Source organism: Dromaius novaehollandiae, chromosome 1 (assembly GCF_036370855.1).
Source record: "Dromaius novaehollandiae isolate bDroNov1 chromosome 1, bDroNov1.hap1, whole genome shotgun sequence".
Taxonomy (NCBI): Eukaryota; Metazoa; Chordata; class Aves; order Casuariiformes; family Dromaiidae; genus Dromaius; species Dromaius novaehollandiae.
Window position 1 is genome coordinate 85,548,693 of NC_088098.1, and position 23,534 is coordinate 85,572,226.

Consider the following 23,534-nt stretch of genomic DNA (forward strand, 5'->3'; position numbering starts at 1 on the left):
TGAGCACGGTGTGTGTGTGTGTGCGGGGGGGTATGGGGTGATGTAGAGGGTTGTGTGTGGGGGGGGTGCATGTGTGTGTGTGGGTGTGGTGGATGGGGGTCTGTGTGCAGGGGGTGGGGATGTGTGGGCGGTGTGTGTGGTTGGGGTGTGGTAGGGGGTGTGTGGGGGTGCGTATATGTGGGGGGGTTGGGTGCACCGGGGGCAGGGGGGTTGGGTGTGTGTGCCTTTGAAGCATCTGCTATTTACTGCTGTAAGGAAAGAGGTAGATTGCAAAATTAGGTGGCTAATAGTCTGATCTAGTTTGGCAATTCTATATTCATTTGAAGTAAATAGCAGATACCTTAGCTGAACTCTGTAAGACATTTTCAGACACACATCTAAAGTCTTAATGGTGAGAATCCTGCTTAAATATGTAATTTTTTTTAAAAAATTGTGTTTGTGAACTCAGTGGAATAACAGGCTTGGGAAGTGTCAGACAAGGCAAATTGGAGCCTTGTGGGGGAGGGGAAGGGTGAAGCCTTCGGGGAATAAGTGGACAAGAGACAAAATATAGTCCATTGCTTATCTTTTCTTTCTGAATAGAGTTGGTTACTTTTGACCTTTCCACCAGAATACCTGCCTTACCTAACAGAGAAACAGAGTTTAGGAAGTTTTTGCTGGTGAAGGAGTCCCTTGGGAAATTTGAATTTTCCTTCATTAGAATTTTTTACAAGAATGTCTTCTTTAAAATTCTTTGCCGTGTAACTAGCAGAATTTTGAGATCACTCAACTAAGGACTTTCTACTTCCTGTATTGTAAGTTTTTAGTTTCTCCATATTTCTGATACTGTTCTGGGGAGGAAAATAATTTTGAGCAAAGTTGCTTTCAGGAACTTCCAGTGATTAAAGATGCTGGACTGAGTGGAGTTGGAGTGTCCTAAAGCATAAAACAGAAGTGTGAATTTTTCCCAGTACTTGCTTGGCTTTTCCGTTGGGAATGTAAAAGCAAGCAATTGACCCCAGTGAGAAATAAAAAGGAAGCAATAATAATCTATGCTTAAACAGTGATACTTAGTGCATGATCAGCTGTTCTTTCCCTAGTCAGATGGATGACATCTGTGAACTGATTGCTTGTCTTTATTCTGTTTTGGAAAGGAGGCGTTTAGAAGATTCTTCCCTCATTTTATACTTCGTAAAAGTTGCTGGTGTAGATTTCTGGGTTTCTTTTGTGGGCCTGAAATCTGCAGCATTAGTCAGCTATTTAGTTTAAGCCCCGGCCTGTCTCTTTAATTTTACAAGATCTGATCTTTTTTTTTCATGAGATCTATCCTTAATTTCTAAGTTGGTCTGAACTAGTAAGGAGTAGATGTGGTCCTTTTTCACACTGGGTCATATGGGACTGGAAATAAGAACGGAGCAATCAGAATATTTCAAAGATTTCTGTGAAGTATAATGAGCTAGGGAAAAAGAGTAAAGTTAGATTGCTTTACCATTTTTCCCTGGCACTTGTTAGTCCAGCAGTGCACCTTACTCTGAGAGCTTTTCCTGCAGTGTGCAGCACATTGCTCTGGGAGTGATAGTGTCTTGTCCAGCATAGCAGGAAGCAAACCAAGTCTGCAATTAAGAAAAGTAGCAGCAGCCATTATTTCCTCTGCAGAATAGGGAAGTTGTTTGTAACTCAGCAGTAAGAGCTGGAAAAGGAACTGCAGTGTGTGCAAATGATTACAAAGTGATTAGAAATGAAGTGAATTTGGTGTTGGTGAAAGTGTTGGGCCCTGAACCCCTCGAAACCACTGAGACCGTCCTGAGCAAAAGGAATTTCCAGCGAGCATGTTTTGGGTTTGAGCTGCTGGGACCATCTTGCAGAAAAGGATAGTAAAGTTAATCTCTGAAGTTTATACATTCTTTGTTTTTTTTGACACTGCTAACAATCATTAGTGTTATTCGATGCTACTAGTTGTCTTTCAGAACTAGTCAACTTTGTGCATGCACAAAGTCTGCTGAAGACTGGAATAACTTGTAATTTGTCAAACTGACTTGAACCTGAGACAATGTTTGGATTTAATTAAAAAACCAAAACCCCAAGTTTTAGGTTATGGAATAGCAGCTTGCTCTTTATTCCTAAGTTTGTATGTTCCTGCTTCGTTTTTATCTATACTCTATGAGATCTGTCATCAGAATTCTGCTACCAGAGTAGTACTTCATTTTTTGGGGGTTTTTTTGGTTTTATTTTGCAAGCACAAGTAACTACTGGCTTAAGTCTGACAGACTAAACATACTTATTCACTTACAATTAGTGGCTGGACTTGGTCTTTCATTGTGGAAATCTATGACTTGCCAGTATGATTCGTGTTAAATCTTATTGAGCCGTAAACATTGCTAGTAGGATGATAGGGAATATAGAGGCGTTTGTGGAATGGTAGTTGTGTTTAGAAATATGTGACTGTGCAATCGTCCTAACATTAGGATACCCCAGACAAATGTCCTTGACAGGAAATGGCAGTTCAAACATCTCCTTTATTGTCTTAGAAAAGTACTTTAATACTATTGTGTTTCAGTAGTAACCACATTTTGGGAAGAACTGCTGTTTTCTTGCAAACCTATGACATCAAACACAACTTTCTTATGCATATATGAAGAAAGGATATATAGTCTGCATGTCTGGGTGTCCTTGTACTTTTCTTTTTTACCTTCAGGGATTTGTATTCTTAGATGATCTCTTGTTATCTCAAACTGATGGTAAATACTGAAGGCTAAAAATGAATTTGATCTTCTCAAAGTTCTTCAGTGACTGTTTTCAGTAAAAGTCAGTATGCCATCAGTAGGAGGTCTGGGTTCAGTCTAAAACATAACCTTTGTAAGGTAGAGAGATAAGAATGTTTCTACTTAGCAATGTCTTATTATAGTCATCTCAGATGGATATGTTAAGGACTGAATGTTCTCATTTGGATGTATTTTAGAACACAGCCAGGAGAATTAGTCTTGTATGGCATCTCAGCTTGAACATACATGCATGTTATCATATCTGAAAATGCTAGAGAACGTTGCCAGGTTTGGAATTATTGTAAGAATTCTAAGGAACAGTCATCTGGGGGAGCATAGTGTCAAAAAAAAGACAAAAGCAAGGTTAGAGGTGTTCGCATACATCACAATCAAGGGTTGAAATTTAGCTTAATGTTTCATGAGATGTTCTTCAGCAGGAATACTGGCTGGCGTTTCTGTTTCATTTTCCCAACAATCTCTGTTCCCATGTCAGTTAAGTGGTTTGTGCAAAATACAATTGTCTGAGCAGTTGCACTCTAAACCAGATCTGGGTACTGGTCTAGTTTTAAACCAGATCAGCCTCTCTCTGATGCTGGGTGTTTTTTAAAGCTGGATGAGCTCTGCAAGACAGATCATAATTGCACAAACAGGAGTGTGCCACAGAAACTATAGTTAGAAGGGGAGAGTATGTATTTGGGATTGAGGGATTAGGAGATGCTACAATTTGCTATTGATATGAAAGACTTCGTCCCACAAAAGTGGCAATTGTGACAGATTTACTAGATTTGGGATCAGAAATGTACTATATTACCTGTTCTTCAAGCAATGGCAGTAGTTTAGGTTTTTTTCCACCTTTACGTCAAGTTGTCATCTGTTTTTGAATGAGTGATATTGCTCCTCAGTGATTGTGAACGTGAGAGAGAGACTGATATTGCTCAGTTTTGCTCTGTGTTGAGATAGGTCAACAATGTGCAGACTTGTGTTTTTTCTAACTAAGTTGTACTCCTAGGAGTGCCAGTGGCCATGTACCTTTAATTTCTTATGCTTAAAAATTATCTATAAAATGTAGTGAAAATACCAGTTTACCTCAGTTTGATCACTTTAATGAATTAAAAAACCTTTTTAAAAGTTAAATTAAAATTAAAAACAATTAAAAAACTGTTTTCTATTGTGGCCCATTGTCCTTAATCAGACTTCTTTTTTTTTCCTTTCTAGAATTGCACTTCCCTGTTTATATCTACCCATTGCTGCATGAAAAGACTAGAGCGAATAGCAGAATGAAAAATAAAAGGTGTTGCTAATGATACTATCACTCTTATTTTTACTTCTTTTATGTTGTGATGTAGATAATACTTAAAAAGTTGTCACAAAAACATGTGATGTTGCCCTTGTCTGCAAATTTTTGTGTTTAAAGGTCCAGTCCATTTTAGGATTAAAACTGAAATACTGACAACAGTTTTAAAATGCCTTTGTAATTTTCAAAAGTTTAGGTCAGTGAGGTAGAGGGAGATTGGTTTGCTTCAGGTCATTGGTAAGGAGCACGTGTTCTAGATTATTCCTCTTTTTGCTTCAGTATGTGTTATCAGGTTGGTAACTCACTCCAGAGTGGGGTCCAATCTGTTGGCCTTCATGAGCTGCATGTGCTAGGCCCTGGGCTGGGAAGAGGATAAGATGTGTGCTGCTTGTTCATTTGAATACAGGAAATTTGCCTGCCAAAAAAGAAGAATCATAATAGCAGAAAAATAGTTGTTTTCACAAATTCATACTTAGTAATTTATAGCCAGAACTGACTCTTTTGGTTTGGTAGCCAAGACAAAATATTTTAAAAATGTAGCGCAATTCAAAATGTAAAACTTTATTTTAGCAAATTTAAAAATTTGTTTTTACTCTAAGGAAATTTTTGCTTATTTCCACAGATGACTGCTTTTTTATTTGAGGAATTTTTATTTGCCCTTTAAAATAAAAAGATACTTGAAAGTAACGGGCTAAATTTACAAGAGGATTTTCTACCATTCGTCAAATGAGGAGAGAAGAGTTGGCAGCATGTAGACACTGGAGTTTTGGGCATTCACCTGGGTGTGAGAGACTTCTGTTAAAGCTCCTGCCTTAGGTGGAACAGATAATGGAATATAAGTGGATTTTCTCCCAGGTTCATGCCCTGACCTTTGAGATGTAATACTTTCATCTTTGATCTGGTAGATACTTTCTTTATATTATTACTTAGAACAGATTCAGCTGAGCAGAGACCCAACTTCAGAATACCTTTTAGCCCAACGGTTGTGTCAATGTTTGGGTGAGATTTTCTATATCCAAGTAACTGTGCTTGAATGACAAGATACAAGAATATCTCCGCTACCACCGCATACTTACTGTGAAAGGTGCCGAAGACCTTTCATGAACCTAATCTGAAAAGTCAAGCTGCTTCTTTCAAAAGTTTCTTGTTATGCTTCAGGTACAATTGTGAAGGTCTTGAACTAATGAATAGATTCTCTTGCTTTCCTCTAACCCCAATAAAAATAACTGATTTTGATTTACAGTCAGCTTTTGAAACTGCTTAGTTAAAGATCATTTGAAAATTTAATTTTGGTGGAAACATTACTTGGATGGATTAGAACAAACTAAATTTGGTGCTTAAGGGAATGGTGGCCTTTAGTGTTTTGTTAGTTTGTTTGAACAAATGATCCCAGTACAGTTTTAACAATGTTTTATGAAGTGACGATGCCAAATACGATGATGGAACGTGAATTTATGTATTGTTTCAGTGCACAAGATTCTGACCTACCAATAGTAGATAAATAGCTTTCAGAGATTGAGCTCATAGATCTTTTCAGTTGTATAACTGTCAGGTTCAGTAGTCCCCACATAATTTTCATCTGAAAATTTTAATGCTTTTTGGAAACATTGATTAAAACCTTCTAACATTCTTGTAATGCAAGTGCAGTGGTTTGCCATATTTACCAATGCAGAAAAAATATATAGGTAAGTTAAGAGACTTGTCTAAGTCACTACAGTAAGTAGAAGGCTTGATTTATTCCTGTGACTGAATTGCTACCCGCTTGCTTGCTTCTATATACTAAGACCAGTGCTTCTAATTCAAGGTACAATTTTTACGTGTTGGCATCTGAATGAGTGATCTAACTTTTGAAACTGCTGATGTAGTGGCATTATATTTACTTCCTGTGAAAGTCAGGGTTTTTATTTAGAAGGCTAATTTCAAACACCCAGGATGGTAAATGGATGAAATATCCTGATTTGTAGTGCCTTTTCTCCTGCTTTTTAGTGAGGGAGCCACATTGCTCCCTTTTTCTCTTATGTCTGAAACAAAACAAAAAGATAGTTTCATTTGTTGGTCAGGGAGGTGATACTCATAAAACATACTTTGCTTGCTTTGGATCAGAAAATCTTGTGTTTTATTAATGATTCTGTACTTAGTGACATACTGTATCTTGTGGCATGTTGTATGAGGTATTCTTGTGACATTGCAGATGGGTCTGATACCACCACCGATCTCAACATTAAAATGAGCTCAAACTTCTAATTATAGTGTTTTGCTGCTTATAGTCCCCCCCCCCTTCCCCACCCTACATACGCTAGGATGTCATGTGGGGAGAGTTTTGGAAGCTTTCAGCAAAATGATTCCATTGAAGGAGAATATTTCATTTCAAAGAGAAAATTGTTATACATTCCTGTTTGTCCCCAAAATTGTAAGGATATTTTTGGAAGAACTAGTCTAGAACAGAACTCAAACTTTGGCTGAAGTGGCCTTTTCTTGTTATACCTGTGACAATAGACACAAGTTTGTCCCAAATTATTACCTTTTAAAAATAGTATGTTGGGCATCTTTAAGAGGCTTGTCAAAGCTTCACATCTAAAATTTCTGAAACATACCCCTGCCCTATGTAGAAAAGGATTTCCTGTGGATGTGCCTTTTTCTGCTGTGGGATGGGCTACAGTTTGGTCTAAGTGCACATTTTAAAACAGGAGATTCTCTCATGTTCTTTATACCTCCTCCCACTGACATACAGACCTTATGAAAGAGTAAATTGCTCCATTCAAGTGTGGAGGAAACAAGAAGAGTGCAGTTGTTCTGTGATTCAGGCAGTGAAGAGGAGATTGGAAACTCTAGTGTTGGGGGGGCGGAAATCTGGTGGGAAGGCAGGATGCTTTTGCAAACATGTTGGGACAAGAAATGGGGTAGCAGGAAGTGGTTGCAGTGAAACTGGATAAGGAATTGCCTCTCCTCTTCCCTCAAGAAGGAAACTGGAGCTGGAAACCAATGGGAACATGTTTTGTGTTGAAGCTTATTCAGGAAGAGATGCAAACAGAACAAGGAGCCTCAAAGGAAAAACAACTTGCAAGACAGGAAGCTGAGTGGTTAAAGTGGTATTCAAAATTGTAGACGCACACAAAAAAAAAAAAAAAAAAGAAAAAAAAAACCCACCACACCACCATGGAGAGTAGAAGAAATCTAAAACTTGGAAATGAACTGGATAGGTAAGGAGAATAGAATGAAAGCGCAGAAAGGAAATGGAAGCATAGGGATTATGTGTGGCGAGGGTGTGTGAATCCTGCAAGGTTGAATGGAGAGTGAGAAATTAAGGCAAAATAAGGTGCATGCAGTAGTGACTGACTTCCAAAGGCTGGAATAGAATCCAAGTTTCCAGAGCTTTTCTCTCCTGCAATGGAACGTTCCTCTGCAAGTGGATTTCACTGATATTTACTGGCAGTAGAGCATCCCCTTCACCTAAAGTGCTGGTCCACATAGGGGCTGCGGTGTTGTGACACTTAGCTCTCCCTGTGTAAGTGTCAAAAGTCTGTATGGTAGATCCAAATGTTACAACCCTAATGCCCTGTTCTACCGCAGTGGCATGCATGCTATGTAGATGCTAAGTGGTGAAGTCAGGTTTTGATTATCTGCAAATCTAAACTATTAGAATAGCAATGTTAAATCAGTTATCAATTATTAAATCAACTATTATATTATAAATTATAAATATCATAAATTAATTATTAAATCAGTTAATTGTTAAATCAATTATTTGATCACACACTTTTTCTATAGCCTCTTTTAATATACAGGATGGCTCTGGTCTGGGAATGTTAACTTGTTGCATAGTAAAAGAGAAGGTGGTTTGTAGGATCCCTTTGTGGTTACAGGCATTGGTAATGACTGAAGCAGAGCATTGCTGGAAAGAAGGGTTAGTCTGGTAATTTAGATGGGACTGGTCATAAATTGCCTTTAATTATATGTTCTTCCATTTTCTGAGTGCCCAAAGTTTGGATTCTAGGATGAACTTTCTGAAATGCTGAATACTTACATTGACGAGTAAAATCAATTGCAACAGTGTTGGAAACTGAGAAATCAGTCTCAAATTTGGCATCCAAACTTCCTTCTTTAACATTATCACTGAGTTTCTCTTCCCCATATGGAAAATCAGTATAACACCCACTGATTGCATAGGGTGTCATGAAAATATACTAAGAATATGAAGCACTCAAATGTTAGTGAAAAGCACAATAGGGAAATCTCATGAAGAAACTAACAGTTCTGTGTTTCAAGCCAGGATTTCAATATGCCCGTAACCCATGGACTGCACACTGAACAATATAGAGAAAATACAATGCTGAGTAGCTCGTTAAATGAGTGCTGTACTTCCTGTGCACTGCATTAGATAAGTCCTGTGGGGTGAAAAAATAACATTTGTTAATGTAGTTGAAGACAGTATGTGCATGGGGTGGCAAATAAATGCTAGAATCGTATCCTTTGTTGTTATCTTTTCTAACGTTCATGAATACTGTATACACACATGTACTTTGCAAATAATGTATGTGCAGTCATGTAGGGACTAGCTTGAAATGTTTCCACGTACTAGATATATCAACACTGTTTACTACGTGCTAGATAGATGAACACTGTTTACTACATTCCCTACGTTGGAAAATGTAAATGTAGGGAAAACAGTAGTGATGCAGTGATAAACTATTATTTGGGTCTGTGCATATATTTACATTCAAGATACATGTGAACCCCTGTCACTGAAACTGAGGAATTTTTACTCATTGAAATACTTGGAGAGGTTACGTTTGTGCTTTGTTCTCTCTCATACTTGTAACATGAATTTGTAAGCTGGTGTGCCCCCATTGTTACTGTACTTCTCAACTGGTTTGGGAAATGGCTTATTCCATTACTGGATTTTTTTGTTTGTTTGTTTGGGCTTTTTGACAGCACTGCTTTCAGTGCTTTTCCCTTTTTTTATGAGGTGTCTTGCAGGCCATTTTTCATGGTTAAGAACATCTTCAGATTATATATATATTTTTAATTTGGGTATCAATGTGAAGTATTGGACCTTTTGTTTCTGGATGACAAATGGACCCACAGGTTGAGCTACATTCTTAGTTCTGTGCCAGGCAGGACACAGTGCTTTGAGTTGGTTTTTTTCTCAATAGGAAGGGAAGAATAATAGGAAGGGGAGTGCTAGCGAATCAGAGTGCATGGCATGGTAGAGGCAGTCAGTTGTTTTAGTCTTGGAATTATTATTTTTATGCATGTTTTAGCACAGAGTTATAGAATGTAGAACCATCCAAATCAGATTGTACCGTATCTTCTAATATTGGTGAGGGTGGCTTTCATTCCTGTAGCATGCCTTTTTCTAGTCAATGAAGAAAAAAATTATTAATAATGAAAGAGACCTTATCAGGTTGTCCTAGTGATTCAGTTGTGTCCCTGGTTCCCTGACTCTGATCATATTCCCAAATATTCCATTTACTGAGGTTAAAATTTTGTTTCTCCTTTAGCTGAATTACAGTCCATCTGTTGCTGTCTCTGCTTATTCCCAGTGAAATGGAGTTTCAGTAGTCCTACCTTAAAATTCTTCAAAGGGTTGGAATACTTCCTGTTCCACAAAATCAGGCTTGAACTCAACTTGGGACCTAGAGGGACTACCCCTTGGGCCCCTGCCAACTTTTTGCTTTTGCCTCCTTCTGTGAAGGAGTATACTGTTGGATGACTGCTTCTGCCAGGAGAATGAGGTAGTGGTGGAAAACAACTGTGCTCATTTGTTTCTTTGCAGATTAACAGTTTTACCACTCTCTTTTTCTTTGATAGTGCCTTTTCCAGATAGGGATTGTCTGCTTATCTATACTAAATTTCTTCCTAGATTGATTTGAGTTTCACTCTGGTCAGGGAATTGGCTTTTTTTATTTTTTTCCTGTTTTCCTTTCTCCTCAGTTCTCAAACCTCAGGAGGCACTTTCCACTTTAGCTAGATCAGATTGCTCAGGGCATATACAGTTGAGTTCTGAACAGTTCCAAGGTTGAAAACCTCACAGCCCCTCTGGGCAACCTATTCTGGTGTTTGATTGCCCTGGGGATGGCAGGAGAAAAATCCTGATACACAGTCACAAGTGTGTTTGCAAGTTATGCCTATTGCTCCTTGTCCTTTTCCTGATCCACATCCCTCCACCCCAACACACACACAGATTTTAGGTAGTGGAGGACTGCAGTTTGATTTACACCCCCCTCCTCCCCTTCCCCCCAGCATTTTGTTCTTATGACTGAACGAATACAATTCTCTCTGTCATTGTATGTCATTTGCTTCAAAACCCTGACCATCTTGCTGGCCCTCTGCTGAATTTGTTTCAGTTTGCCAGCATCTTTGTTGTACTGCAGATTGCCCAGACTGAACCCAGTTCTCAGGTTGCAGTCTCAGAAGCGCTGAGTAGGGGAAATACTTTGAGAGCCTATGCTCTTGCTTAAACAGTCTAGTAGGTGATTGGTGTGCACTGCTGTAAGGGCACACTCCTGACTCATGCTTAGCTTGTCCACCAAGACTCTCGGGGCCTTTTCTGCAAAGCTGCTTTCATCCAGTCAGTGCCCAGCCTGTACTTTTGCATGAAGTTATTCCATACCAGGTGCAGGGTTTTGCATTCCTTTTGTAGAACTTTGAGACTCCAGCCTATTGCTCTACTCTAGGTTTTTGACGTACACCTGAATGGCAGCCCTGCCCTCCAGTGCATCAGTCACTCTCCTGCATTTAGAATAATTCACAAACTTGCAAATGGTGTATTCCATCCCATTGCTCAGGTTGTTAATGAGGACACTGCACAGTATCAACCCTGATATTGACCCATGTGGAACACTATTAGTAATACAAAATCCAACTGGCAGCCAGTTACTAAGAATAATCCTTGAAGATGAGTGTGACATTTGCCTTTCTTCAGTCATCAGAAGTTTCTCTTGATTGCCATGGCTTTTCTAAGATGACAGAGACACAATCTTGTAGTGTGATCAGCTGGCTCCATCAGCACTCCTGGATGCATCCCATTTAGTCCCAAGGACTTGTGTGAGTTCAGCTTGCTCAAGTGATCTCTAACCTGATCTTTCTGTACTGTGGGTAGTAGTCTACTCTCCAAGACTCTGCCACTAGGCTTGAAGACCTGGGAGATCCAAGAACAGACCTTACCAGTAAAGATCAAGGCAAAGAAGACAACTGAATACCTCAGCCTTTTCCATGTCCTTTGTCACTAGGTCCCTTGCCCTGCTGAGCAGCAGACCTGAATTTTCTTCAGTCTTTCTTTTGGTCCCCTTGTAACTGTAGAAATCCTTCTGTTCCCCTTCATATCCCTCACTAGTTTCAATTCCAGCTGAGCTCTGACTTTCTTAGTTCTCTGCCTAAATGCTTCAATGGTGCCTTAGTATTACCCTTGGGTAGTTTATCCCTGCCATTGTCTTCTCTATACTTCCTTAATTTTTAATCTCAATCTGGAATTGCCTATTCAGCCAAGCCACAGGATCCTTCCAGCCAGTTCCCCAAACAAGCCATAATCTGCTCTCCTGAAGTCCAGGGTTATAATCTGCTATTAGTCTCACTTGCTTCTCACAGCTGAAGCTGCCATTGACCTTGATATTTTTGACCGGTTCTTCCTGATTTGTGAGCAGCAGGTCCAGCAGAGCAGCTCCCCTAATCAACTTTTTAGCCAGCATTGTCAAGAAATTGTCCTCAGTGTTTTTCAGAAGTTATCTGGATTGTCTGTGCTATGGTAGATGTTGGGATGGTTAAAGTCCTCCATTGTGTGTACCAGGTCCTGTAATCATGAACCCTTTTTCAGTTCTCTAAAGAAAACTTCATCTGTTTCCTCTTCTTTATTAGAGCATCTGTAGCAGATGTCCACCACAGAGTCACCCATTTTGGTCTCTTCTCTGATCCAAACCTGTAAGCTCTTGACTAATCATTGCCCATTCCAAAGCAAAATCTCATGTATGTGATCTGCTTCTTTATGGGGAACCCAAACACTCCTTACTTTCACAGCCTATTCTTCTGAAAGAGCCTTTATCCACTCATTGCAGCACTCCATACATGCAAGCTATCCAACCATATTTCTGTGTTTCCCAATGAGATTTTAACACTCCAGCTGCATGTGGTCTTCCTCTTTTGTTTCTCATGCAGCATTTAATGGACTGATGCTTTAGATGAGCTTCCAATCACTGTCCTTTAACAGGGAAGGTGTGGGAGCCTCCCCAATCATACTGTCTTTGGAATGCTTTTTCAGTGCTCCTTGTGTCTCCTCTTCAGACTGGTCACCATCCCCAAATGAATGTAGTTTAAAGCCTTCCTCACTAGGTTAGCAAACCTAGATGCTCTTTCCCTACTTTGTAAGGGAGATCCTGTTTCTTCTCAGCAGTCCTTGTTCTTCAAATGGCATCCTGTGATGATAAAAGCCAAAGCCTTGCTTGTGAAACACCAGCTGTGCAACCAGGACCAGCAGGGTGTTTCTGCTCCTGCCCAAACCTTTCCCCTTCACTGACAGAATCGAGGAATATGACCTCTCAGCTTCACTACAGTGCCTAGAGCCCTGTAGTAGCTTTTGATATATTCTAATTCTCCCTTGGCAGTATCACGGGTGCCCACATGAATATGCAGCAAGGTACAATAGCCCAAAGGCTGGGCTAACCTCGGCAGTCTCTTCATAACATCACAGATCTAAACCCCATGGTTTGCAAGCAGCAAACCTTGTGAGACAGGAAGTTTGGTTTGCAGAAAGGAGTCTGTAACCATCTTCATTTGCTGTTAACCATCTTCATTTGCTGTTCTCTCTTGGTGCTACTGTGTGTATAGGGTTCAGCTGACTTTGCTACTGTCCCTAAGGAACTTATTTCTGATCTTTTATCGAGAGGTACCTTTAGATCTGTTGATAGTCTTCTGTAAGTTGGGGTGTCATCTTCAGGCATGATACCATTGTAAATGCACTTAAGATTGGTGCAGTACTTGGTACAGCAATCACTACTTGCATGAAGGATTTAGAGACCTAGCCCCAGATAGTTGTCAATGAGTAGAGATTATGGATTGGAGTCACAGTGTAAATATAAGTTTAAAAAAATAGAGAGAAGTTACTTAATAATGACTGGAGGTTTCTGAGATGTGCATGCTCATATCCTGCTTCCTTTTGTTTTCTCTCAGTATTCTCAGGATCATTCTGGCCTAAGACTGGTTCTTTGTGCACTACCTCTTACATTCTTTGGACTAAAGGTGAGGCAGGATTTTGAAAGTGCATGCATTTGTGGATGCTTTGAGGTGAATAAGTTCTGTGGCTTCAGATCATAAGGATGCCATACATATAAACTGCATGTCTTAACGCTTGTTACTGTTTATTATGCTAGAATGAGGCTGGCAGCTGGGCCTTTATAGCAATTTTGCAATTTGTTATCTGGCAGTGTAGGAGTTACTGGGAGAATGTACTGCCTGCTTAGGAGAAGAGAGAAAGAGTGACAACTGGAGAAAGGGAAATCTGGCTGACAGGTGTGTATTTACAAAATTGGAAGCTGGGCTAGGGTAGTGACCATAGACCTGTATGTACAGGGAGAATAAAATCTCACTATTGAGAATTCTATGGTCTCAAAATACAATATCGCAAGAATTTAAGCTGTTTAGATCATTGCTGGCATGACTGCGCCTCCTCAACTGCATTGACACTTGGATTCATCTGATTCTGTAGTGAGCTGGTTCAGCTTGCAGTACTTGCAGAAATGTAATCCAACAAAAGAACAAATAGAATTCTGCTGGTGTAGGAAGCTTACCTATTCACCAGTGAGTCACATGAGCACTACTACCAGTGCTAGGGAGTGGGTCACACTGCATGCTAAGGAGTACGATTACATGAGGCTGGAGAGTAGAACTGCTACACCAGCAATTTAGATTGACTTAAATTGCCTTAGAACTATAGCCTTAAGTTTTGTCTAGCAGCATTTCACACGGGGGATGTTTTGTCCAGCATCATTTCACATGGAGATTTCTAAAAAGGTGCTTGTTTCTCTCTCTCTCTGGCTTGGGTCTTCCCAGGTGCATTATGTGTAGTTGAACCTTTTCCTATAACAGTTCATCATTTTAAGTATTAGAGGCATAGTCTAGGAGTGAGTGTGAATTACAATTCTGTTGCTGAGAATGGATCAAGAACAGCATTTTGTAATGAGATTTCTGTGATTGTGCTCCTGTAAAGTGGAGGAACTTGAAGAAAATGTAATTTGCAAATGTTTAAAGGAGATTCTTAGAGGATTCTGTGCATGACTGAGGTAAATGAGCTAAGGAAACTTTTCATACCTGATGCTTGTAAAAAAAAAAAAAAAAAGAAAGAAAAAAAAAAGCTTCAGTTTACCGTCTCTGCAGCTGATTTGTGATCAGATCAGTAGCCCCTCAGTGCTTTATGTTTCTTTGCAAGTTTGGCAGATGCTTACTTCAGAAGAGATTAAGGCAAAGGGAGCCTCTGAGTTTGAAGGGCAGACAAAATGTGGATGATAATATATACCAATTTGTAGGGATTGCTAAGCTCTGGGCTGCACTTTAAATCCAAAGGTTACTGGTAAGACAGCCTGCTTTGTTGAATATGTTTTTTTCAAAGGTCAAAACAAAATGGACAGGGGAGGTTGTCTCTTGTGCTTGCTTTAATTTGCTGTCTGTGAATAGAATACTACCACTACATGATTTTGTTTATTTTACTGATCTGGTTGGAAGGACTATATACCTGTGTAATTCTGTGCAATCTTAAAAGAAGATAGTTACAGATCGTGTGGGGGACAATTACGGCACATCCTAAGCAAATGTCTTAATTAGCTAACATCTTTTTGGCATTAGCTGGAAGCTCCTGCATCCAGAACAAGTGAGAAACAATACCATGGGGTTATAATTGTGTTTTCATTACAGTACTGGCATAGAGCTCATGTGCAGCTACTACACTGTAGTTTTAATGCTGTAAACTGAGAAGAGGAGGCAGGCCCAATGTGCTTATAGGGGTGAGAATAATGGAAGTCTTCCTTCTCTGGCTTTGCTTTGTGTCTGTTCTAACATTACTTCTTGTCAGAACTAAGAAAATTTAGTTGATATCTTTTGGTCTAGAACATTTTTACTTTTTGTTTTTCTTGGTCCAGGAAAATACTGTATTCATGGAGAGGACCCAAACTGCTGTTTAGCACATACATGAGCAAATTAAATATTTCTCTGCCGTACCAAAAAAGAAGTGAGATAGAGAATCTACCTGGAATGCGTAAAGTTGATGTATCTCTGTAAGCTCTAGGGTCAATTTTTACCCAAAATTTTTCTAAAATATCTCTATTAAATTTCTGTCTTTAAGAAGGATATGTTTGTCTCCAAAATAAAAGCCTACACTTAATTAATTTAATGCAAGCTTGTCTAGATAGCCTGTACACCAGAATGACAGGTCAAAATAGTAAGATGGGGACCTTTCCATTCCCTGAAATGCTGGCTGAATGAAACATGCTTAGGAATATTTGGGAAGGACAAGTAGTTGGATATTATTTATTGGAAGTTTCTGACAATGTAGAAATGCTTCTATATGTTTTTCTGATATGGGAGACAGATATGAAGGATATGTATCTCTGTTAGAAATTGGAAAGTCCCATGGGAAGCTTCCATTCAGCAATTTGCTCAAGTAATATAAAGGTGAATTGCTGAGATGAAAGCAGAATTTTTGAGCAAGATGGATTGGCTAAGTTTTGCATTCTAAAGGTATTTAGGAGATTTTTAGCATGGCAGAGAGAATTTTGGATTCATTGTAGATGGGGGGAAAAATTTTTTTCAGGTGTATTCTTAATTTTTTTTCTTCATTTGCTGTTTCAAATTAACAAATTAGACATGGAAAAAATAAATTAGAGATTAAATGTTAAAGTGGAGTGAGTTTTTGGTAAGATAACCTATATATGTCTCTACTCTTTTTCTATAATATTTATAGTATTTAATACTTCCATTTTAGAGGTGGGACTACTTAAGGTTAATGCCTATGGCTTTCTGCATCTGCAGGAAAAAAATAAGTCCAGTATTTGTTATTTCTAAGGCTCTCAGGATTGGTGGGTTCTGGATAGATGGTATAAAAGGACAGAGATCTGCCACAAGTGGGTTTTCTGTCAGTTGAGCATGCTTTAGAAGTTTTTAGAACTTCAGAACATGCCTGTTAGACCCAGGAATGTTCTCAGATCTCCTAGTGGAAACCATTATAAAAAAGAGTCCTAATAAATGAGATACAGAAGATCTCACCTACAGCCACGTAGAAACCAAGAGATCATGTCTGGATTACAGCACAGAAGCCTGTCTTTGTTTCTGAAGTATACTCTGTGCTGAGCAGTGGTTTTAGGGAGTGTTTTTTTTAATCATAAAGCCTATCTGGCTCCTGGCTTCCAAAAAGGGAAGTCCTTATTTCCTGCTCTCCTTCCCTCCCTCATCTCTGCTTCCAGCTGTGTGATCCTTTCTCCCTTGCACGGGTTTCCCATTCATCTTCTAATTATAAGCCACCTAAATTCACTGAAAAAATAGCTAGTTTTTCCCGTGGGTCAATTTTCTACCATTCAGGTGGGTTGAACTGGTCATGGTGCAGTCAGGTCGGTGCTAAAGCTGGCTCAAAATGCAAGCAATAGGGAATGGGAATGTTTTCTTTTGATGGCAGGAGAGCTGTTATTTCTGGCTGCTTTGAGAAGCCATGACCAACAGCTGCTGGTCACAGGACAGTTGAGCTGCTGCTGTCAAAAGAGGAAAAGCATGTTCCTCCTGGGTTTTGTTTCCTGTGTACTCACTTTTGTCTTACTTTAGCTCTGGCGATTACTAAGCCATTTTAATTCACTAGTGTAGCAGGAAACAATCCAGTGTTGGCTGGGTTAAGTCTCTGCTGCTTTTGTCAACTAAAGCAGGTCAGATAAGTAGTAGTAATGTATGCCCAAGAGCATGGGGGGAGGTGACAGCTTTTAACTCAGATCTTAAGTAACCATTCTCTTGATTTTAGCTCTCCTCCACTTCCACTGACCTGTGGATGGCCCACTCCAACTACATCTCTTCTTTCTAGTTAGATAACCTTCCCTTTCTTTCTCTCCCCTGCTTTTTTCTTAAACCTGGCTTATGCTGCCTCTGAAATATTAATATGATAATGTTATTTTATTTGGGAGTGTTAACCTTTGTTTTCAAAATGCTCATGGATTGTTAAAATTTCTAAAACGATTACAATTGTATACAAATTATTTATCATAAATATTAATTTTGAAATGGTTGTGGTGCCATTTTTAAATGGTTCAGTTTTCAGTGCAAGCTTAAGATTTTTCCTAGAAAGTGCATATAATTTGTTAGTACCAGACATGAGACAGATGTCAATGCATTTTTGGTTCATGCAGTGTTCCATTTTGGGGACGTTCTATCAATTTGACATTCATATTCACTAGCACATTATGTTATTATCTTTCTGAGCTGATTATCTTGTCTAAGATCTGTAACAAAAGATAATGTAAAGGAAGTAGTACAGAGTCATCTGTAAAAGAATTCTTAAACATTACGTCTATTCCTGACCAGTCTCATTGCTTTGTTTTCTTGTTTCTGACCAGTCTTGTTCAGTGAGATCCTGTTCTATATGATACATATTCTCAGCAAATATAAGCAGATGCCTGGTCAGTTGTCACACTAGTTCCACACTTGGCTCAAATATTTTATGGCTATGTAATGAACCAAACTTATAAATAGGTTCAGGGTAAAACACTAAGTGGATTCTGTTCCTGGTTTAGTTTTAATTCAGAATAATTGCCTGGTCTGATTCACTACAGCCACATGTATATTGTTGCTAGCACAAAAGAAGGATAAGTTTGACTATGCAGAGAAGAGGACCACTTTTTTGAATGTCAGTGCAAGCCCAGATTTTATGACCATATAACTACAAGACAATGCTTCCTGACATAAATGCAGACCATTGCTGAAAGGAATGGTCCTGTTCGCCCCCTTCCCTCACACAGAGTGCCATCCATACTGAGAAGTTAATTTTTCCTTTCACTTAGCCAAGAATTTATTCTTTCCTTTTAGACAAGGAACTAAAAGTTAAAGATACTAAATGCTTTTGCTTTTTTATTTTTACTTAGGTTAAACAATCTTGTTTTGTCTGTTTTTGATTAAGATTCCTTCAAGCAAGCTAAAGTTACTTTAAGCATGGTGGAGGAAGCCTGGTAATAGCAATGGCTGATGAGCCTGTTGTTGCTAATCCCAATAATAATCTCTAAAATCGTTGGCTGCTGCATAAGTCATCTGACATTTTTTAGGATTGTTAAACTGTGTTACAAAGGAGCAGTATGTCTGGAGACAGCTAGCTTTAGAGTATGAAAGAATGGACATAGTAGTTTCCCTTTACTGTGAAGCTCATCATAAATGGTTAGAATGCTTTCAGTTCAAATTTTAAGAAACATTCTTCTGGGTATTCTTCCAGAGCTTTCATAAATGTTTTAATTTCTTTAATGTATCCTGCTGACTGGTCTGAAGGTGCATCCTGTATTGGAATTTTGGAGAACAGAATGAACTCTCTGTATAAATGCACAAGTGCCCACTGTCTCCAAGGCTGAAGATTCAGAAAAATTTTAGGCTGACAGTGCTACTGAAAGTAGTTCTGCCTTCCCTATTATTCCAACCTGCACATTCTTGTCTCTGTGCTGCCTTTTCTTTTCACCATATTGTCATGTTGGTGTGCAAATACTTGAGCAGGTACAATGGAGAGAGGAGCTGGCAGTGTGGCATCTAGAACAAGCAGCTGCAGTAGCATGAGGGCAGGACTGCTGCTTTCAGTGGCACTGCTGACTTGTGCTGGTTTAAAGTGTTCATGTCTAAGCATGGGGATTTGTGAGATGTTTGAACTGATCCGACTTGCAGTGCCCAAAAGGCAGTCTTACATCTTAACCTCTCCTGGCTGTGCAAACCCATCTCTTGCTCTTGCACTCTGAGACCTGATTAAGTGAGGTCTTACCTCACTAATGTGTCAGGTAACTAAGTGTAAATAAAAAAAAAAATTGTGCTCTGCAGATTTGGCTATCTGACCTAATTCACTGAGGGGATCAGAAAAACACCAGAAATAAGCAAAGGATGGAGTGGAGCTGTGTGGCCAGGATAAGGGAGTGAGGTTGCCTCTTTTAGGATCAGTGGTAAATTCATTGTGTTAGGTATCTTGTGAAACCTTGCCCCAAAGTTACAGTTTCACTTACTAGCTTAGGCTGATCTAAGACCTTTGCGTTGCTCAAAGTGGCAGTGTTGTGCTCTCTCTCACCAGGCTTTATGTGTTACTTTATTATGTTGACATTAAGAACCACGAAGATGCTATCTTACATAGGTAAGCTGAAAGCTAATTTTTTGTCATAAAATTAGTTGCCAGTTGGTCACTAACACCTGGACAAAGGAGAGATGATGGAAACACATTGCTGGTAGCATAGTAAAAGACAAGATTGTCCCTGTCTGTGGCAGCTTTGGCTTAGATCAGCTCAAGCTGATTATGAAACCTATGTTTTTTTGGTATTTACATTAAAAGAAAAGTATCTGGTATGCAGTTGCTAGAAATACATTTTTAAAGGCATGCAGTAAGGGCTGGATACCTAAATTCTGTCTTATGGAGTCTGAGCTGCTTTATCTCAATTAGGAGAATCATCTTCTTCATTAAGGGCTTCGGAAAATCTGATAGACAAAGAGAATCTAGCGATTGCTTATGCAGTGAGCATATAGCATACATGCACACATGCATATATATGTATAAGAATTTGGGGACCTTTTTGCAACATTCAAAGTCAAAACCAATTCCTGTGCACTCAGAACTCTGGCTTCCTTATGGCCTAATAATTTAAAGTTTTGATCAACAGCTACACTCAATTTATTTGAAGAATTAATTTCAGTAGATTCAAATTTATCTCTACCTGAGTATTTTTTTTTCTTTGAATTTATGCTATAGAAAATATTTTAAATTCTTTTAACTTTGCCCAGGAGCAAATTAGAAAAACAGTTGTGATATGAACTTAAGATCTCATAAGAAAAAATAGGAACTGGCTTTACAAAGAGGTTGAAATTGCATCTTTTCCAACACTGTGTAGTTCTTTGTGTACTGATTGAATCTTTTGATTCCAGTTTTAATGAATTTGTGGTTTTACAACACTCTATTTAAAATGAACAGTGATAGTACTAAAGCATCCATGCTTGGCAATATGGCTAAAATACAGTTCATTTCCATCTGTGCTTGTTTGAATGTCTCTTAAGTAGATTCTGTTTTACTATTATTTTAGTTATTGATGGTGCAGAAGTTCTTGTCTGTTTATATATACTGAATAACTGTAATTAAGATTTTGATGTGATTTCAGAATAGTTCTCATGCTTACATAGCTACCAAAGAATAAATTCTTAGGGCAAGATGGTGGTCTAAAGTTAACTTGTGTTTATGGTATGTTTCTTAAGTATATTTTCATATTTGGGTCCATTTACTTCACATTTGTGCATGACTTTCAAGAAGTGCTTCTAGTTTGAGATTATAAGCAAACTATGTATTGTGATTAGAGATGTAGCTTAAAAACACAGATCTAGCAATAATCAGTCTGCATAGTATTGATTTTAGTGGGTATATGTATAGGCATCTGATTACCCCCTCCCTGCACTTGAAAAGAACCTCTTACCCAGAATGTCCGTAACCACTCTAAGTGTCTTCCTCCTTCCCAAGATTTCAACTAATTTCAATAGCCAGTGCATTTCTAAGGATGCTGCTATGGGTTGCTTTCTAGAGAAGGGAATGCATGAGAGGTCCTCTAAGTCAAGGAAGGGACCTAAAATAGAACTGATTTAACTCAGGTGCCTGCTCGTTTTTTTTCTTTTTGGAGCTGTAGTAGTGGCCTTGTGTGAAAGTTTTCACAGTACATGAATCAAAGGACTTAAAAATAGAAACTGAGGCTGCTCCTCTTTGTTTGTCTGTTCTCTGTTTCAGAAGAGAAGACTGGTGTAGATAGCGTTCTACGGAGAACTTCTCTTTACTGCATATAATGTCATTTGAACTTCTGAGCTGTAGAAGTGCATCTTCATGTGAAAGCTTTTTTGTTATTTTATGTGGAGAGGGCAAAAGAGGACATCTTAAACTAATAGGGTAAAATTACAGTACTTCTTAGTTTGGTTTGAAAACCAGGGAGGTAAGGTGGAAAGGAAAAGAATATGAACTTAAAACACCCAGCATGAAACTATTGTAAAAATCTGTTTCTGTGTACACTAGGGTCAAAAATAGCTTAGTTATACTAGATATCAAAGCTTATACTAGATATCAAAGAGACTCTTGCATAACAGCAGACTTTTGGAGAGAACTGAGACAACTTAGTGTTCAAATTAATAAACCGTGGCTGTCAGGTGGTAGGAGTTTTCTCCTGTGCAACTCCAAGGGGGAGTTTTGTTTGGTGTTAATAAATGAGTGAATTTCTCAAATTTTAGTGCTTTGCTGCTTTTTCAATGTCAAGCTCGAGTTTAAGTAAAATTGCATTTAAAGTGCTAAACTCAACTTAGCATCACCCAATTTGTGGGCATTTAAGTTCCTTGCAGTCATTTTATAAGATAGATGTGTAAGTTTGAATGAATATATTGCAGCATCCTTAGTTCTTTGGATGTATATAATTGTAATTTGTTAATATATTTATTCTGCTTTTGTTAATCACTCCTAAATTCTGCCACTCCCTTGGCAGAATGTATGTTCAAAGAATGCTGAATTTTAAAAGTATCTTAGAGATTTAGTTGTGTTTGAGATTGGTGCAGCAATGTAATCTTGAATTTAGTAATCTGTTATTGCCAGTTATCTGCAGTTAGAGATAAAGTTTGGGGTATTTTCCTTTTGAGCTTTAGTCTTGCTTTTATATGGCAATTAAGATAAAACATATTTAATTCTCTGCAAGTAGACTCTAAGTGATTATTAAACATTTTAGAACTTTAGCACAACAATTATGCAGTATCTTGTGGTTGACAGATATTGGGAGGATGAATGAATTGGAAATAGTAATACACTGTAGCCATAATGTTTTGAGAATATGAGCGAATCTAGGAAAAAAACAGATAGTATGCAATGCCTTCAAAATATGAGGAAGGGTTTGTGTGCTGGAAGGCTGGCCCATTTTTTTCCCAGTTGAGTAAGTTGATTTTAAAATAACCTGCTTGCTGAATGACTGTTCATTTGGGAAACATTAGCAACTCCACGGATGGATGGATGAATAATTTGGTATAACAAAGCTGAGAGAGCTGGAGACTTTCAGGATAGCATAAAGATCTCTGAGGAAAAATTTAGGTGGTTTTTTTTTGTTTGTTTGTTTGTTTGTTTGTTTTGGAAGTTCTCAGTCCCTGTTAGCTCCTGCTTGAAATGTGATGGCAGCTAGTGTATGTATGTTTAGTACTTTTGAAAATTTGACTCAAAATTTATTTTTTAGAATGCTGTATGGCATAATGACCATGTATTATTCCATCTCTTTGCTACTGCTGTTAGAAATATATTCCACATACTGGATCTGTTTGAATACTGAAACACTTTTTCGTGCTTCCTTTTACTTGTATATTTTAGAGTGGTTGGCATTTATTGGTATTCTTGCCAAATACAGAGGCAGCCACTGAAGCTAAATTCTTCCTCTGAGAAGTGACTGCTTGTGAAAAAGAATGGTTGTCACTGTTGACTATTCCTTTCATAGCTGTCCATGCTCTACAGGAAATAATTTAAATCAAGCATGTTGTCACATTTGGGCACCTCTCATAGTCACTCAACTCTGAGATGAATTTTGTAAGAAATATATATTTGGTAGCCAGTTCAAAAGAAGAAGGCTTAATGACTGGAATGTCTTGTGTTGTGGGATTCATGGCAGCATACAGAATGGGGAACTTCTGTAGGCCAGCCTTCTGTGCATTGTTCCAGTTCTTTTGACCCACTGTCCAGTCTCCCTGTGCTTGTGTATTAAATACTTTAAACATTTAGCTTTGTATCATCATACCATCTTATTAAAGAAATTGGCTGTGGTTTGCATGGTCAGTTGCTTGAAGACTTGAATTTAAGTCCTGGATACTTTATGGTCTTGGTGAGTCAGTTTGCCCTCCTCCCCATTTTCCAAAATTATAACTTCAAACAAGTTATTCGATATAACTACGATTATTTTGTTAGAAATGTCAAATGTTTGCTGTGATGAGAGGTATAAAACTTCTGTAATTATTTGATGTCCCTAACAAATCTTCAGAGTTTTAGATCTTATCTCCTAAAAACTTGTTCTTTCTGTAAAATGTGTTTTCAGTTGAAACAATAGTATACGTAACGTAAAACATGGGAAGTGAAATACTGCTTTGCGGTAGCTGTTCGTCTACTGATGAACTGATTTCTGTAGAGATTGGAAAGGACACGTGTAGAGTGCAAGACTGGATAGAATGTGTTTTAGAAATATTTAGCAATTTAAAATGCTGTTTGGGTGTGAATTAAAATATTCAGAAACTGGGCACAGTTTCTTGAAATCTTGATCCTT

General features: G+C 38.4%; 1 protein-coding gene across 21 annotated transcripts in view; it reads left to right on the top strand.

The window, feature by feature from the left end:
- Window positions 1-23,534, top strand: part of RIMKLB (ribosomal modification protein rimK like family member B) — an 85,437-nt gene that overhangs the window by 18,027 nt on the left and 43,876 nt on the right. For 20 of the 21 annotated variants that reach the window (XR_010391105.1, XR_010391103.1, XR_010391104.1 and 17 more), the window contains one exon: window positions 13,198-13,266. The exons of the other annotated variant lie outside the window; for it this stretch is intronic. Coding sequence is in view for 17 of the 20 variants with exons in the window: in XM_026115510.2 (XP_025971295.1) it covers window positions 13,198-13,266 (69 nt within the window). In the remaining 3 variants the exon portion in view is untranslated. The remainder of the gene's footprint in view (window positions 1-13,197; window positions 13,267-23,534) is intronic. 21 annotated transcript variants of the gene reach the window in all.